We start from the raw sequence: 15,182 nt of genomic DNA on the forward strand, positions 1-15,182 counted from the left end.
CACACACACACACACACACACACACACACGCATACCGAAGTCAGCCCTCTGAAATATTTACTAGCCTCATGTGGGGAAATCTCTTAGGATTATCCCCAATAACCTGTTTAACTTAATCCTTATCTCACACACATGAATAATAAACCTCTCCCCCACTCTCCGTCTCTCTCTCTCTCTCTTTCTGAGAAGGGCTGAGAAGTAACGCCTCTCTCACCTTACTCTCCATCACCCTCCCTCCCTCCTTTTCCCTCACACACTCACTCCATCTGCTTCATGAACATGAGCCGGCTGCTTTCTCTGCCTCTCCGAGCGTCTTTGAGCTGTTTTGACATATGTGGTGCTCCCTCTCTGGTTCTCTGCCTCTCTCTTTTTCTGTTTCCCCACCAGTCTTTATATCCATCTTCCGCCCCCCCAGGACAGGAAAAGGAGCGGTAGCAGGGAGCACCAGCGAAGAAGGCTGACCACAATAACAGGAAGAGGAAGTGGGCAGTGACCTGTGCGAGAGAGCACTGTGGCTGGACAGCTGTGGTTCAAACACTTTTGGCCACTGGATGAGAAAACCACATCGGAGAAGACAGGAAGAAAAGAGAGGCTCCGAACCTGTTGGAGTCTCACCTGAGGAAAATTGTTAACAACCCGAGGAGGGGAACAGGGCGATAAAGACATTTCGGGGTGAAAAACTTTACACAGGAAGAGATAACTGAAATATCTCCCTGTTTGTCGCTTTTTGACTCTCACAGAGTTTCTCTTTGGAAATCCAGTTCTGGGATCAACTCATTCTTCATCATCTACTTTATTATCTGGTCCACAGTCCAGAAAAGGATTTGTACCAAACACCTGGTAAAGAAAAAAACAAGCTGAGAGAGAAATCTCTGCCTGTACAACAACACCTGCTGCTCTCTTTTTACACCAGGGAAACCAGCTGACAAGAGAGGAGAGTGCAAGAGCGAGGAAGAGTTGATTCAGTAGGTGATTTTACTCTCTGTTGAGTAGACAACCACCTATCAGCTGCTAATTTCTAACACAACCTGCCAAGGTAGTGAAGAAGAAACAACAGTTTGAGTGAACGAGGCAGCACACCTTGAAGGATTTGGATTCGTTTTGAACCAAAAACAGAGGTCTGATCCTTGGACTTTCCATCTCTGTGGTAAGTTTTCAGGGTTTTTTTTTTTGTAGGTGTGGGATAACTGTAAAAGAAAGAAGGATTGCACAACTATGCATGTGTGTGTGTGTGTGTGTGTGTGTGTGTGTATGTGAGTGTGAACAGATGGCCAAGGTGCTCTAAACAGACACAGACATTTATGTAAAGATTTAAATATTTCCAGAGCAGAGTGTGAATATAGAGATTTCTTTCTGATTGAAAAGCAGAAGCGTAACCAGAACAATGTCACCTGAACGCCCCCAATTACTTTCATAGACACTCCAGGGTGAAAAGCTCATGAATACTGGTCAAACTGTCTGGGAGAACATACAGAAATAACTTGAAATGATGGTTATAATCCCTTTACGGACAGGCTGTCGCCCCCGTCACCGTTCACATATGTTATGCCAATGATCTCGGACAGCTCGGTGTAGATTTGAATGCTGTAATTGAGCGCTGCACCCCCCCCGCCCCCCTCCTTCTCCCATCCAACCCTCACCTCCCAGAGGCTGGACTGTCATTCCTGAAGACAGACGGCTGTGACCATCAAGATGATACAGTGATGATCTGTGGTCAGAGCTGGAAAAGAAAATTAAAAAGAAAACTAAATCCAACTAGGCGGTCTTCAGCTGTTCATTTAGAGAGAGAGAGAGAGAGAGAGAGAGAGAGAGAGAGAGAGAGAGAGAGAGAGAGAGAGAGAGAGAGGGAGAGGAGAGAAAAATCCTCACAAACTGTCAACTTCATGTCACATTAGTGTGACTATAAAGTATTGATGACAGCATTTATTATTTCCAAAGTAGCAGAGAGCTTGTCAGTTGAGTGGTGTCATTTTGTGAGCTGAAGATTTCCCTCATTTTTCAGATGAGACTCTTCATTCTTCAACAGTTTATGTCACACAAATAAGTAGACAACATAACACTTTACAAGATGATCTCAATTCAAATACTCATTTTTGTTGAGAGGGTGTTTGAGAGAATCATTAGATGATTTCTGAAGCTCTACTTTGCTCTGTAGTTGTCCTGAATTCTATTACAATGCTAAGTATTTATTATTTTTTGTCTACTCTACTCTGTGTACTGTGTGGGAATTGTTACTTGGCACTGAGTGGTGGATTTTCTTTGTGGGTCTGGATTCATTGCCCCGAGCGACAGAGGTGATTTGATTTGGTTGTTACGTCGAAAGCCGTTGATGCAACTAAACCCAGTGGTCTAATTCCTGGAGAGGGAACTATCAGGGAAAATCCTTTGGGTGCCATCTGGGAGACTTCACCCTCCCACACATACACATACAGACACGCACACACAAACACACACACACACACACACACACAAGACTCATGATTAGAGCCATTCATTCATTCAGATATATGTCAGAGTGGTTGACAAGCTGTCCAGCTGTGGCGATGTTAGCTCAGCTGCAAGTTGCTGATTACTACTGAAAGACCCAGTTATTTTCAGTGACTGACCTGTGTTCTACATTTCACATAATAAACCATATTTTAGCTTGTATTTGAACAATCTTTAATTTTCTAGTATAATGTTTTAAAATCAGTTTTATCCCCAAGGAATGGATCGATAAAGATATTCAGTCACCCAGAGAGAGGAGAGTTTTTGTTTTTTTCCCCCTCCATATTCTACTACATGAATAATGTGTAAGCTTCAAAACGTAATTAGGATAATAGGAAAACAAAAGGAAATACATAAAAAATGATAGGAAATCTCTTGATGCATTTGAAGGCTACTCTAATTGCTCCACAGCTTTGAAATGCTACAAACTTGGGCTGATTGGACTGATTTAAACATTTATTTATTTATTAGCAAGAGCCAATCAACTCCACCTGCAATCATGATGTTTTTGGTGGAAGAAAAATCAGAAGAAAACATCTGCAATATATTAATTTTAACACATAAATTATATGATCATTCACAGCATGGTTAACATGAACAGGAAATCTCAATTCTCCATAATTTGGCTCTGTTACCATTTCCACTATTGGAGGTGGTGTAGTTGGAGCTTTTGCCCACAGCAAAGGCTAAGCCTGACAGCTGAGCCAAAACCAATGTGGATAACACGCTTGGCTCTAAATTATTTTCAGATTACTGTTGGTCATTACTGCCAGTTTATAGTTGGCTGACATCATTCATAATTGGTTCACTATGATCAGATCTGATTTGTCTGATTGTGAAAGAAAATACAATTAACTAGCGAATCCGTGAAGACCATTCAGAGCATGAATACACTCTGTGACATGACAAGAGTGTTAGTGAGGACAGTGTGTGGGTGTGTGTGTGGGTGAGTGTGTGTGCGCAAGTGAATGTCTGTGTGTGAGGGTGTAATAGCGGTTCCTAGTGTGACTTGCTGGTAGACAGATTGTTGGAAGCTGCTCGGTGATTAAACATCACAGATTTGAGGCTTTGAAACAGACCGTCTTCACAAGGAAAACAACAGTATAGGTCAAAAATTCAGCCTATAGTTAGTTTGGGTGACAGACAGCATCTAGCAGCCGTTGTACTTATGACCCCGGAGAAGTGACGCAGTTCAGATGACGTCGACGTAAGGTGACAAATGTCCATATTAGGAGGTGGCAGGTTGAGTGGATGCTACATAGATAGCCCTGGGGCAGTTCTTTTAAAAACATAACCTTGATTGCTATAGTATTTACTGTTGCCTTGATGACAAAGGTTGCCTAACTTTAACTGTAAGCCACACTGGACTTCAAGGGAATCATTTTAAACCAAACCATGATTCCCTAATCCTAATCAAGAGGTTTCCATGCCTAAGGTTTGGTGTGTCCACAGCCTTGTCACACCATAAAACATAGTTATTTTTAACAGTGATTTGTAATGGTTTTGGAAAGCACAGTTACAAACCGAGCAGCATATTTGGAAACGCCCCTGTCAAAACTGACCTCAGGGTGGACCCCAGATAATGGAATAACCGCACATAAACAGGTTCTTCTACTGAAGTGTATCACAAAATACTAATCAGCCTTTTACATCATGCCAGAGGCTAACTTTGTACAAGTTTAAATTTTAATATTCGGGTGCATAGAAAAGATCATGTGACTATTACTGTCACAAGGTTTATCCTCTGGGGATCATTCATTTCACTGCAATCTGGAAAATGTTGTGTGTACTAAGAGCAAGAGGAAAAGCTCACAGTGTCCAAAATGGAAAGTGTTCATCTTTTAGGGAGCATGAATGTGCTCAACATCTTTCATGGTGATCTGCCCACTAGATTTTGATGTGTAATAACTGAACTAAAGCTTTGTGAGAAATGTACAATGTACAATGTATTGCTATGTAGCACAGCGAGCTGATGATCCACCGCAATCAGAACAGAGGTTTTAGAGGAGAGGAGTCAATAAAATCTTAAGGAATAATCATCTGGGGACTGTGAATATCCAAGTTGTTGGTGAGATAGTGTTCAGACTCACTCATAATCAAACTGAATTGCAATTTTCTTTCACCTTATTATTGTGTGTCTTCATTATATAAAGCATTTTCATAGGTTGTTGTTTTGACACAAATGAGTGATGTATCCATCCCTCGGATGTTATTTTCAGCCGTGGTAGCGGCTGCTTGAAGCAGATAAAGTTTTTAATGTCAATCGCAGAGGTTTAAGAGTTGCTATTTCTGAGTCAATTTACAGCTACATTTATTGCTGCAGTTAAGCAATATGTCACCACTTTTCTTTTGTCCTCATTTAAAAGCCTGAACACATAATGCTGATTGGCGTGGTTGTTTTTTTTCAACTGGGGAAGCAGCTAATGAGCAAACTGGCAGACCTATTCACAATTAGAAACACATGTGAGATAAAGGCATCGATAAGATCTGAAACATCAGTAGATTCCTCTTGTATCTACAAATTCCTTTTATTTTTGTGTTGAGTGGGACATGGACTTCAAATTTCCTGCCAGTTATCAGATGAATTTGTGAATCCCTGAGCCACATGTTTTTCTTTTTTTTATATTAAAAAGAAAATAAAGAAATACATTTAATATCACACTTTCCTTTGAATGATTGCAGTTGGAGCTGTACAAAAAAGTTACTTCTTGTGACTTCAGTTTATGTGTCAAAGAGTTGTTCAAAACGCATGACATACAGATAACATGGACAAAAGACAGATACTTCCCTCATCCCACCAAAACCAGATTTGTATTTCTGTCTTAAAAACACCGTAGTGACACAACAAGACTTGAGCGTGAACTTCAATGACCCGCCAGGATTATGAAGTCTTGTTGACTCGTTTCTGTGCTTTAGCCTTTAGTAGACTGAAACTAGGTCAGACCTGTCTGCCAGTCACAAAACATCCCAGAGAATGACAACTGTATCTCTGCGTCTGTCTGTTTCTGCTTCTCTGTCACACTTGCACACACTCCCTTGCCTGCGGATAATGTACAGATGTAATTACAGATATTCCTGGATGTTATTTATTCTCCATACCGCTGAAAGATGCCTTTGATAAATGATGTGGTAAATAACTTTGTATAATCCTGAAGTGAGATTTGTATGCATGACACTTTCAGTTGAGAAGAAAATTAAAAAGTTGATTATCATAACAACTTCCAGCATAAACGAACATGACAGGTACAAACAAGTGTATAAATAAAACTGTTTACATACTATCTGAGCATACCTCATTTACCATATTTCATCTTCTTCTATCATAATGATGCAGAATGAAACTGAAGCTAAATCACGACTATAAAAAGTTGTTAGACTAAGTTTTTCTAGGCCTGTTCATCCTTAACACCATCTCATGAGGTGCTAAATCCATTCTGAAGGTGAGGTAAAGAGAGTGACAGGGATGAAAAGGAGGGAAAGGTGATGAAAAAAGGTGAGAAAAGGAAAAAAGGGGAATGATAGACAGGAGACAGAAATAGGCTGTGAAAAACAAGATTCATCTGCAGAGATTCAACAAGAGGGAATTAGAGAAATTGTCAAACGATTGACAGTATTAAGAAAAAAATAGGTGGACACACAGCGAGATGGAGAGTGTGGACAGTAAGAGACCAAAGCAGTGAGTCAGAGACTGTCAGGTGAGGGACAAAGTGAGACAGAAGATGAAAGAGACACAATCCAGAGTAATGAATGGCAGACCCGAAAAGTTAGAAACTGAGAAACACATGCAGTCAGCTGCTGTTTCTGAATACCAGGAAGGGTGTGTCCACTTACTAATGATGACCCTTTATTAACAAGGCTCATGGCATTTCCCAGAAGGCATTGTGTTTACACTTCCTGTTGCTGATAGGAGGGGAGGAGTAAGACGCCGGCCTTTGAAATGTTGTTTTAAAAAATGCCCATTTAGGGAAAATGCCCCCAACGGATTTGTCATCACAGAAATTAGGCAGTCGTAGGATGTTGTCGTATACTGTATGCGTGAGTAAGATGTTGTATGGGACGGCGAGGAAAAGTCTGTGTCTAACATGTTAGATACCATCTCAAACTTTCATTATGCAACAGCAGTAGCAGCACTTCTTATTCCCCAAATCCCATCCCAGCTCATAATGATTTTATGTGACTCAACACAATTCAACCCAACACGAGAATTTTATCAACTTTTAACTTCCCCTTGAATCAGGGCAAACGTTAACAGCACTAGTAGCAGTATAACTAAAAATAAGAAGAAACATAAAACAACCAGTCTATAAAGTCCAGCCACAGACAGCTAACCAGTTACTTTTAGTTATTTTGATTTAATCTCTGAAATTAATGACTGCTGCATGAATTACAGTATTACTGAATGACCTAAGGCTCAAATTTAGCCTGTTAATCAGTTTCAGTTAAAGTTAGTCATGTTGTTTCTCTTAATCTTCTGCCTATGCTTAAAACCACCGAAATATCTCAATATCCTCAAATGTAGTTTAATATTTGTTTAATCCAAAGTCATTTAAGAACTCTAACTCTATCTGTTAGCTCTACGTAACCTCTATGTGGGAACATGCATGTACAGCAGAGACAGTGATTACTTTGTTTGTCCAGGACATGTTAGAGGAAGGATATGGGTTGACGCACAGTTAAAGCTAAGCAGGGTGAAGAGAAGGACATCACAGGGAAAATATTTGGTCTCAAGCTGTAGTGTGAAGTGAACGTGTGAAGTTTTAGTGAAGACTGCGATGTTTGATGAAACCGAATGCAATCAGTTACTCTCGACGTCTGTGATGTGTTTGCATACTGACACATTGAACTGAAATAAACTAAACTAAGCCAACAGAGCGATGCTAAATATATACAGAAAAGTGCAGCTGAAGTTTCCCGAATAGAACAAAGTGTTAAAGTAAGATATGAGATGAATATATCCTGTCGTCAGTGTTAAATTTTAATTGAGTTGTGATTATTTCACGTTGCCAATGAGTTCATGCAAATAGATATAGAACATCCACAATCAGAAAAACAGGTACTATCAGCAACTATTCACACTTACATTCAGAAGTCAATAGAAAATAGCAGTAAAAGTTGGCGCTTTTTCTGTTTAATTAATTTAGTACTGAAAAGAAATTAAACAAAGAATCAAAAAACACAAGAGGAAAAATGAAAAACAAACAAAAGGATGCAAACTAAAGGCCAAAAATCACTGTTGAGTCTTTATTTGAGCTGATTTGTGGGGAGCCGTGTGAAGAGGTCAGGGGAGGTCAGCAGAATACGAGATTAGGCCATTAGAGGGAGAAGTCTTTGTGCCAGTATAATCCCCTCATCATAATCTCTCATTCTCCCTCCCTGCTGCTAATGGCTGGGAGACAATAAGATGCTCTAATCTGTCTACTGGGATGGCACAGGGCTGCGCTGAGATATCTACTGGAGTACAGAGCACATACAGTCTAAAATGTTTTGAAGATTATTTCAGTGGCATTTCTGCTTTATTAGATAGAGCCCAGTGGGGGGAGACAGGAAGGATGGGGTAGAGAGAGAGAGAGAGAGAGAGAGAGAGAGACGAAGGAGGAAGAAACAATCAAAAAGGAACTGGAGAAGAAGCTAAAGTTTTTAAAAGACTGCTGGTTTTTATGTGTCTTTTATTTGGGGTTGAATAGTCTGAAAATGGCTTGCAAGCAGGAACAACTACAGCTAAGTCCACTTTTTATCCATCTAATTTAACTATAGCCATCCCTCTAATCTGCCTCCTCCTAATAAGGAACTGCATAACTTCCCTGAGTCATAATTAATACAGCTGTTGGATGGTGTCAGTCATAGAAATGTATCAATAGGTTGTTCTTGGCGACTGAATTTATGACACATGGTGTGGTTTTTCTTGGGAGGAGAGGGTCAATGAAAGACAGTGAAAACTCCCCAAACACCCTTATCAATCATAAGCCATAAATCAGATGAGGCGGCTGTTTGATTTAAAATTAAAAAAGGTTTCAACTTTAACTTTAATATGAGTTACTCCCTTCTCTTAGGACAGTTTATTTGTTTTATTAGTGGACACTGATCCAAGAAAGAAGTGAATATCAATGGTGTATGAAGTAAAATTACCCTTTAAATTGGAGGTCATGAGACAGTGTTTGCAGTCAGCTGTGGAGTTTTTAAAGTTGTTGGCCTGTCATTGTTTAGTTAAAATGGGTTACATTTGCAACTCTATGCAGTATTAGAGTGAATATGTGTTAATATCTGTTGTGACATTGCTTTGATTTTTAAACATGCTGCAGACTGAAATATCTCAACAACTATCAGATGGATTGCTATACAATTTTGATTCATGAATTCATGACCCTCAGAGGATAGACCATACAGATGTTGGTAATCCCCTTACTTTCCCTACATACTGTATATCCAGTGAAATATCTTTACACCAATTACTTGGATTGGCAAAAATTTTGGCTTAAACATTCATGTTGCCCAGAGGATAAACTCAAATGATGTTTCTTGGTTGACATTTGTGGTTTTCGAGTAAAATAGATGGTTGGATGGTGGCCATTAAATAAATTTGGTTCAGACAATCATGTTATTTGTGAACACTCTTGATCCCCTGGCTTTCCCCCAGTGTCATCATAAGCTCTAAGATTTCAAATTGTGAAATATTTTTGTCTTTCTTTTCTCTCTCTGCACGGCAAAGAAATAAAAAGTAATGATAGTAATAAATCCATGAGTTTGAAGGCTTATCTAATGTTGAAACTCTACACACAGCAGTTTTTAATATCATATGACAGGATTTCACAACCCTTTTATTACAAAGAATTTCATCCTCGATCTCGATGATCTCAAAGTAAACAGTAGAATCTACCAGGAATTCGTGCTTGTTCTTATTTGTGTTGGCCAATGCTGTGCAATCTGTCGCCAGAAAAAATTGCATTATGACGATTGCAATGTATTCATTTTGCCCTCTGTTCTGGGACCCATGTCGTCCAAAGGCAGTTGACTCATTGAAACACATGTGGATGCATTTTCTTTGACAAATCACTAATGTCTGTTGGGACATAATTTAAAATTGATTGTACAAAACTGACAACAAAATTGGATAAAACTCTTGCTAATAATGCTATTTGAATCAACAACTGGTATCAGTAACAAAGCCCTTACTGGTTTGTACCCACATTCTTTCTTTTTTTCCACACAATTTGATGTTTGTTGTAGTAAAAGGGGGGGGGGGGGAAATACCAATCAAAAATTCAAAATGTCAAACGGTCCCTTCATGGTACATGGCCTTTCTAATGGCTGATAAAGACAGACATCCTAAGTGGTTTTAATGTCAACTCCTCTGTCTGTCTCTTTTTGGCTGTCTCTCCTCTTTATTTTCTCTCTCTCTTTCTCTCTCTTTCTCTCTCTCTCTCTCTCTCTCTCTCACTCTCTCACTCTCTCTCTCTCTCTCTCACTCTCTCACTCTCTCTCTCTCTCTCTCTCTCTCTCTCTCTCTCTCTCTCTCTCTCTCTCTCTCTCTCTCTCTCTCTCTCTCTCTCTCTCTCTCTCTCTCTCTCTCTCTCTCACTCTCTCTCTCTCTCATGCTATACCAGTGGTGGGTCAGGACCTAAAATGGGTCACAGGCCTATGTTTAATAGATCCCCATATGACCACAGTAGTGATATGCTTTCAGCCCAGGTCCCCTGATAAGAGGTTAAATGTTTCATTTGGGTCCCTGGCTGAAAAGGTTTAAGAGCCCTGGTCCTAAATGATAGCTAGACCTCGAGCTCAGCTGCGAACTGTAAGGGGACAGCGAGTCCTTGGCCTTCACTCTGAGTCTCTCACCCTGGCACAGTGAAGGGGTCTGTCCACGGCTGATAAGTGGTTTTAATGTGATCTCCTCTCTCTTATTTTCTGCTCCCTCTCTCCTCTCTCATTTCCTCTCCCTTCATACTCATCTCTACGCTCTCACATCTTATTCCTGTCTTCCTTCTCTCACCCTTATTCATTCTTCCACCCTCACTACCCCCCTGTGTCCCCTCGTTCCTCCCTCGTCTTGTAACCATGCCTTTCCCCACTCTCCTGTCCTAGATGATGGCTTGGCTTCGGCTGTGGACTACAGGGCTTACGGCCATCATGGCCTTGTCCGTCTCTCTTGGCATCTCTGAAGACTCAGGCCTTCCTGTGGTGGATGCCAAGAAGCAAGGACCCGCTGAGATTGTTAGGAAGGAGAACTATCCTGTCCTGTTCAGGCAGAAGAGAGAGTGGATCTGGAATTCATACTATGTGGAAGAGGAGAAACCTGGCACAGGCCCCGAAAGGATAGGAAAGGTACTTTAAGAAAAGCATTTTGAACCTGCTGTTCGAAGCTGACAACTAAAACAATCCGACAAGGTTTTTGGATTTATTTCTCCTTGTCATGGCTATCTGAAGGGAAAGGAAATGTATATTTCTGTCATTTCCATTCAGTTTGATGCTGCACCATGCCAAGAATCTGGGGCATTAACTTGTTTCTAACTAGCTCTTTGATGAATATTTCAGAAATTCTGTCCAAATACTCAATTTTTTTCCAGAGTTTTTTATTTACTGGAAGGTTGTCCTCACTCTTCACTATAAGACAATACACCTTGATCTCACTCCTCACTATAAGACAATAAACCCTTTTGTTTTCATTTACAGCTAAAGTCAAGTACGGACGCAGCGGTCAGGAGGTTTGAAATAACAGGTGATGGAGCAAACGACATCTTCGTGGTGGATGAAAAAGGAGACCTGTTTGTAACAAGAAGCCTAGACAGAGAAGAGAGGGCCCTATACCACCTAAAAGCCAGGATACTGGATGGGAACGGCAGAGTGATTGAGGACACTGGAGAATTTGTCGTCCAGGTGACAGATATTAATGACAATGTCCCTGTTTTCTCCACGTTCAATGGATCCGTTATGGAGAGGTCTCCAATAGGTAAGCAGGGTTACTGTTGATATAATTACTTGAAAATCATCAGAGGTTGATAGCATGTTGAAATGTTGCTCAGGGTTTTTGTTTTTCAATATGTTACAGAATACAGAGATGACAGTCAAATCAGATTTATATGTATATCCCTATATGGACTTTAAAGGCCCACAACATCAATGGTTCCCAACCTAGCCCAAGCTCAATGAGAAGACAAGAGACCATTAATCAAAAAAATTCTTACGGAACAAAGTTTCTGTTAATGCAAGGACATATTTTAAATTTTCTGTCCAATAGCAATTTAGATTAAAAATAGACTGGACTGTGAAAACTCTAGCAGAAAATGAAACATACTGTCAGCACCTGTCACAATCATTAGCACATCCTACTGTGAAAAAAGGCACATTGGTCACTTAAATAACACACATCTTAGCACATAATCATAATGCATAAATCAGCTCAACAGCCAAAATACTTAATGGAAGGAATTTTTTTTGTTTACAAAATTAACCTCCTGGACATTTCTGTGACACACTGATGTCTTACTGATGATGCAAATGATTTTTTACATTGACCTTCTTCATCTAGGAACTAGAGTAGTCGAGGTAAAGGCGACCGATGCCGATGACCCCACCACTCGTAATGGCGATTTGAGGTACTCCTTGATCAAAGAAGGAGACCATTCTAAGTTCACCATCGACAGCCTCACAGGTAGATTGGCTGCACTGACATCCAAGAAGATTGTACCTTGCATTGTCTGGCTGTAGATGTACAACCTATTTTTACTGGAATATGACCTCAAGGATAACACCTCTATCTGTCTCTCTCACTGTCTGCCTGTAGGTGTGATCATCTGCAATACAAATACGCTGGATCGGGAAACCAAGAGTCATTATATGGTGGTGGTTCAGGCTCAGGACATGGGAGGAATAGCTACTGGCAGCACAGCCACCACCTCTGTCAAAATCACCATCTTAGACGCCAACGACAACTTTGCTTCTTTCACCCAAAGTAAGGAACAGAGTGTTATGCAAAACTTTAGTAATGATTAATAAGAAGAAATCTATGTAATCTATCAAATTACAATATTCACAATACTTTCCCCACAGAGAAATTTGATTTGGTAGTCCCAGAGGACCGCAAGTTGAATGAGGTCATTGGCACCCTGAAGTTGGACGACAAAGATCAGATCCAAAACAAAGAGCCCATCTTCACCATTTCTGATGAAAATGTTCTAAAAATCTTTAGTCCTGGACTCAGCCGTGAAAAGGACGGCCAAATTATACTCAAGCAGGTAAGACACAGACATTTTTTGAAGCTGTTTTTATTTCTGAATCTGAGTCTTTTTTGGTTGATCACAATATATTTTTTCGTGGGAACATGCATAAGTGAATTTGTTATGTGGGGAGTATTGTGTAGGTATTCACACTTTCATGTTTTAGGCCCCAAAAACTTCATGCTCAAACAGCACAATAAGCTACGATTTGATGTTCATTTTACATTTGAGGTATTTAAGTGATGCTTTTATTCAGAGTGGTTTGAGACAAGCAGAAAAAAATAGAGTAAGCTTAAAATCCAACATCACCAGCATTACAAACATCCAACAGTTAAAAGCCCAAAGATCTGTGCCACAGTGCTCTGAAAGGATTCAGGACTTCAAGAAGGCTCATGTATTGACATTTTCAGAAGCATTATATAGTTATAATGTCTTAGCTGCACATGGTGGAACTGTATGGCCACGGATTACATCAGATAATAAAAAAATTGCAATGTCAAATGTGAGATTTTTTGCAGGATGACAATCATGTATAACATAGAATTCAAATCCAAAAGTCCTGTCTTCCTTCTGGTTAGGAGAGATATTTATGCCTCCAGGAATTCTAGCAGGTTTACTTCACTGAATTGTGCTCTTCAGATAAAGTATTTAGGACATCACAGAGCTGAAAATGTATTCAAATGAAATGAGCTCTGTAATAGCTTGTACCCACGCCGGCCTGGAATCGAATCACACCACAATCTTCTCTTTGCTCAACTCGCCCCTCAGCTCTGTAGCCCCTCTCATCTTTCTCAACGGCTCTGTTTACATGTACAGAGTAAGCCGGCTATCGGCCACACTGCGGTTAAGGTCTTATTCTTGTTAAGCTGTTTACACATGCCTTTGATACCCTGCGACTGAGTATCCCTGTAACCATGCATAATCCAGTTAACAGAATACTCCTCTCTACCTGTGGTGTCCCATCCACAGATAAAACAGTCCACCAGAAAATAAACATTTAAGTGAACAGTAGGCTGCTTCTTATACAGGAGGAAAAATGATAATCCAGGTAGAAATGTGACAGTAAGCACTGCTTAAAGCCATATATTGGTTGACATGGAAGTGGAAACCTAACAGTATGCCAGATGATGAAAAAATGAAAGGAAATATACAGCGTTTCCATGCGAACATGTTAAAGACGGAGGAAAGATGAAGTGTTTTATTGCATTTCTTAGACCCAGAGTATGAGCTTAACCAGGTTATTTCAGCTGAGTTGTGACATTTAGAGCCTTTTTACACCTGACATCAACAGCTGTGTCAGTGAACAGACACAGGTGTGAATGTACTGGCGATTCATTGAAGACGAGAGGGGCATTTGAGCATGTAAAAAATAAAGTGCAAATGCAATGTGTTCCCAGTCTAAAAGCTGGAGCAAGATATGTGAAAAACGTACACTTTTGAGGATGAATCCAAATATAGAACACATTCAATTCATTGATGGGAAACAAGTGGCATGACATGTTAACCAATGACATAGTTAGGTCATGATGACATTATAGTTAGGTCAGAACCATTATTAATGAAGGAAAGTAATGTTGAGTGAGTGTGCGTCATTGTAGTGAAAGAGCAGAGGATGTCAGTGTGTACTGAAGGCACATTTTAATAAACAGGTATAAATATAACTATAAATATATCCCGAGCTTCATCAGATCTGGACAGCATGATTATGAGGTGCATGTTAATCTGTGGCAAAAATTAGATGTTCTGGTTAGTTGTGCAATCAGATTTAGCCCCCCCACCACCACCACCACCACCACCACCAAACACACTGATTTGTTTCATGTAATTAATGAGACAATATTCAGTCTTTTTGATGAACATTCATAAGCTCTCTGCCAAAAATCACCACGGCAACAAAATTATCCAAGCAATGCAAGGTTGAGAGGAATGCCAAAGTAATCTATGCACAATGATAATTCACATTCTGCTCTAACTAGCACTCATTTGAACTCTTTGTGGTTTTTAAAAAAATCTCACAAACTGCTCAAAATTCATACCAAAAAAAATGAATATTTGCACAGAATCTGGTCTGATGAAGAAAAAGAGTTACTAAGCTTTAGTAGTGTAAAAGCCTTTATTGAAATTCTGACTATTTGCATTAACCTCTTCCTGGATCCTCAGGCTCTGGACTATGAGACAAAGGACAGCTACACCTTTACCGTCAAGGTGGAAGAAAATATGCGATATACTGCTGACAACGCAGCCACTGCTATCAAGACAGCTCAGGTAAATATCAGACAGGACATGTGAAGAATGAAAGCCTTCCTGCAGACATTATCACCCTGTCATTTTTCATTGGAATGGAAAAGAAGAGGATGTCCTGTACCACAAGCACAATATAAATCATTGTTGACGTCAGCTGATTATCAGATTGTTTACTTTACTAGTCAGGAAACAGTGTTACTCATAACCAGTCCAAATTGGCATCTCAAATTATACACTGAG

The 15,182-nt window shown here is 40.0% G+C and overlaps 1 protein-coding gene across 1 annotated transcript in view; it reads left to right on the forward strand.

Moving 5' to 3' along the window:
- Positions 1-783: 783 nt before the first annotated feature.
- Positions 784-15,182, forward strand: part of cdh5 (cadherin 5) — a 30,216-nt gene continuing 15,817 nt past the window's right edge. Inside the window, exons 1-7 of the mRNA XM_053333606.1 lie at positions 784-1,147; positions 10,567-10,806; positions 11,155-11,431; positions 12,011-12,133; positions 12,266-12,433; positions 12,532-12,716; positions 14,859-14,963. Of these exons, the coding sequence (XP_053189581.1) occupies positions 10,567-10,806; positions 11,155-11,431; positions 12,011-12,133; positions 12,266-12,433; positions 12,532-12,716; positions 14,859-14,963 (1,098 nt within the window). The 5' untranslated portion in view covers positions 784-1,147. The remainder of the gene's footprint in view (positions 1,148-10,566; positions 10,807-11,154; positions 11,432-12,010; positions 12,134-12,265; positions 12,434-12,531; positions 12,717-14,858; positions 14,964-15,182) is intronic.

The sequence above is a fragment of the Scomber japonicus genome, chromosome 14, assembly GCF_027409825.1.
Source record: "Scomber japonicus isolate fScoJap1 chromosome 14, fScoJap1.pri, whole genome shotgun sequence".
In the NCBI taxonomy this organism is placed as follows: Eukaryota; Metazoa; Chordata; class Actinopteri; order Scombriformes; family Scombridae; genus Scomber; species Scomber japonicus.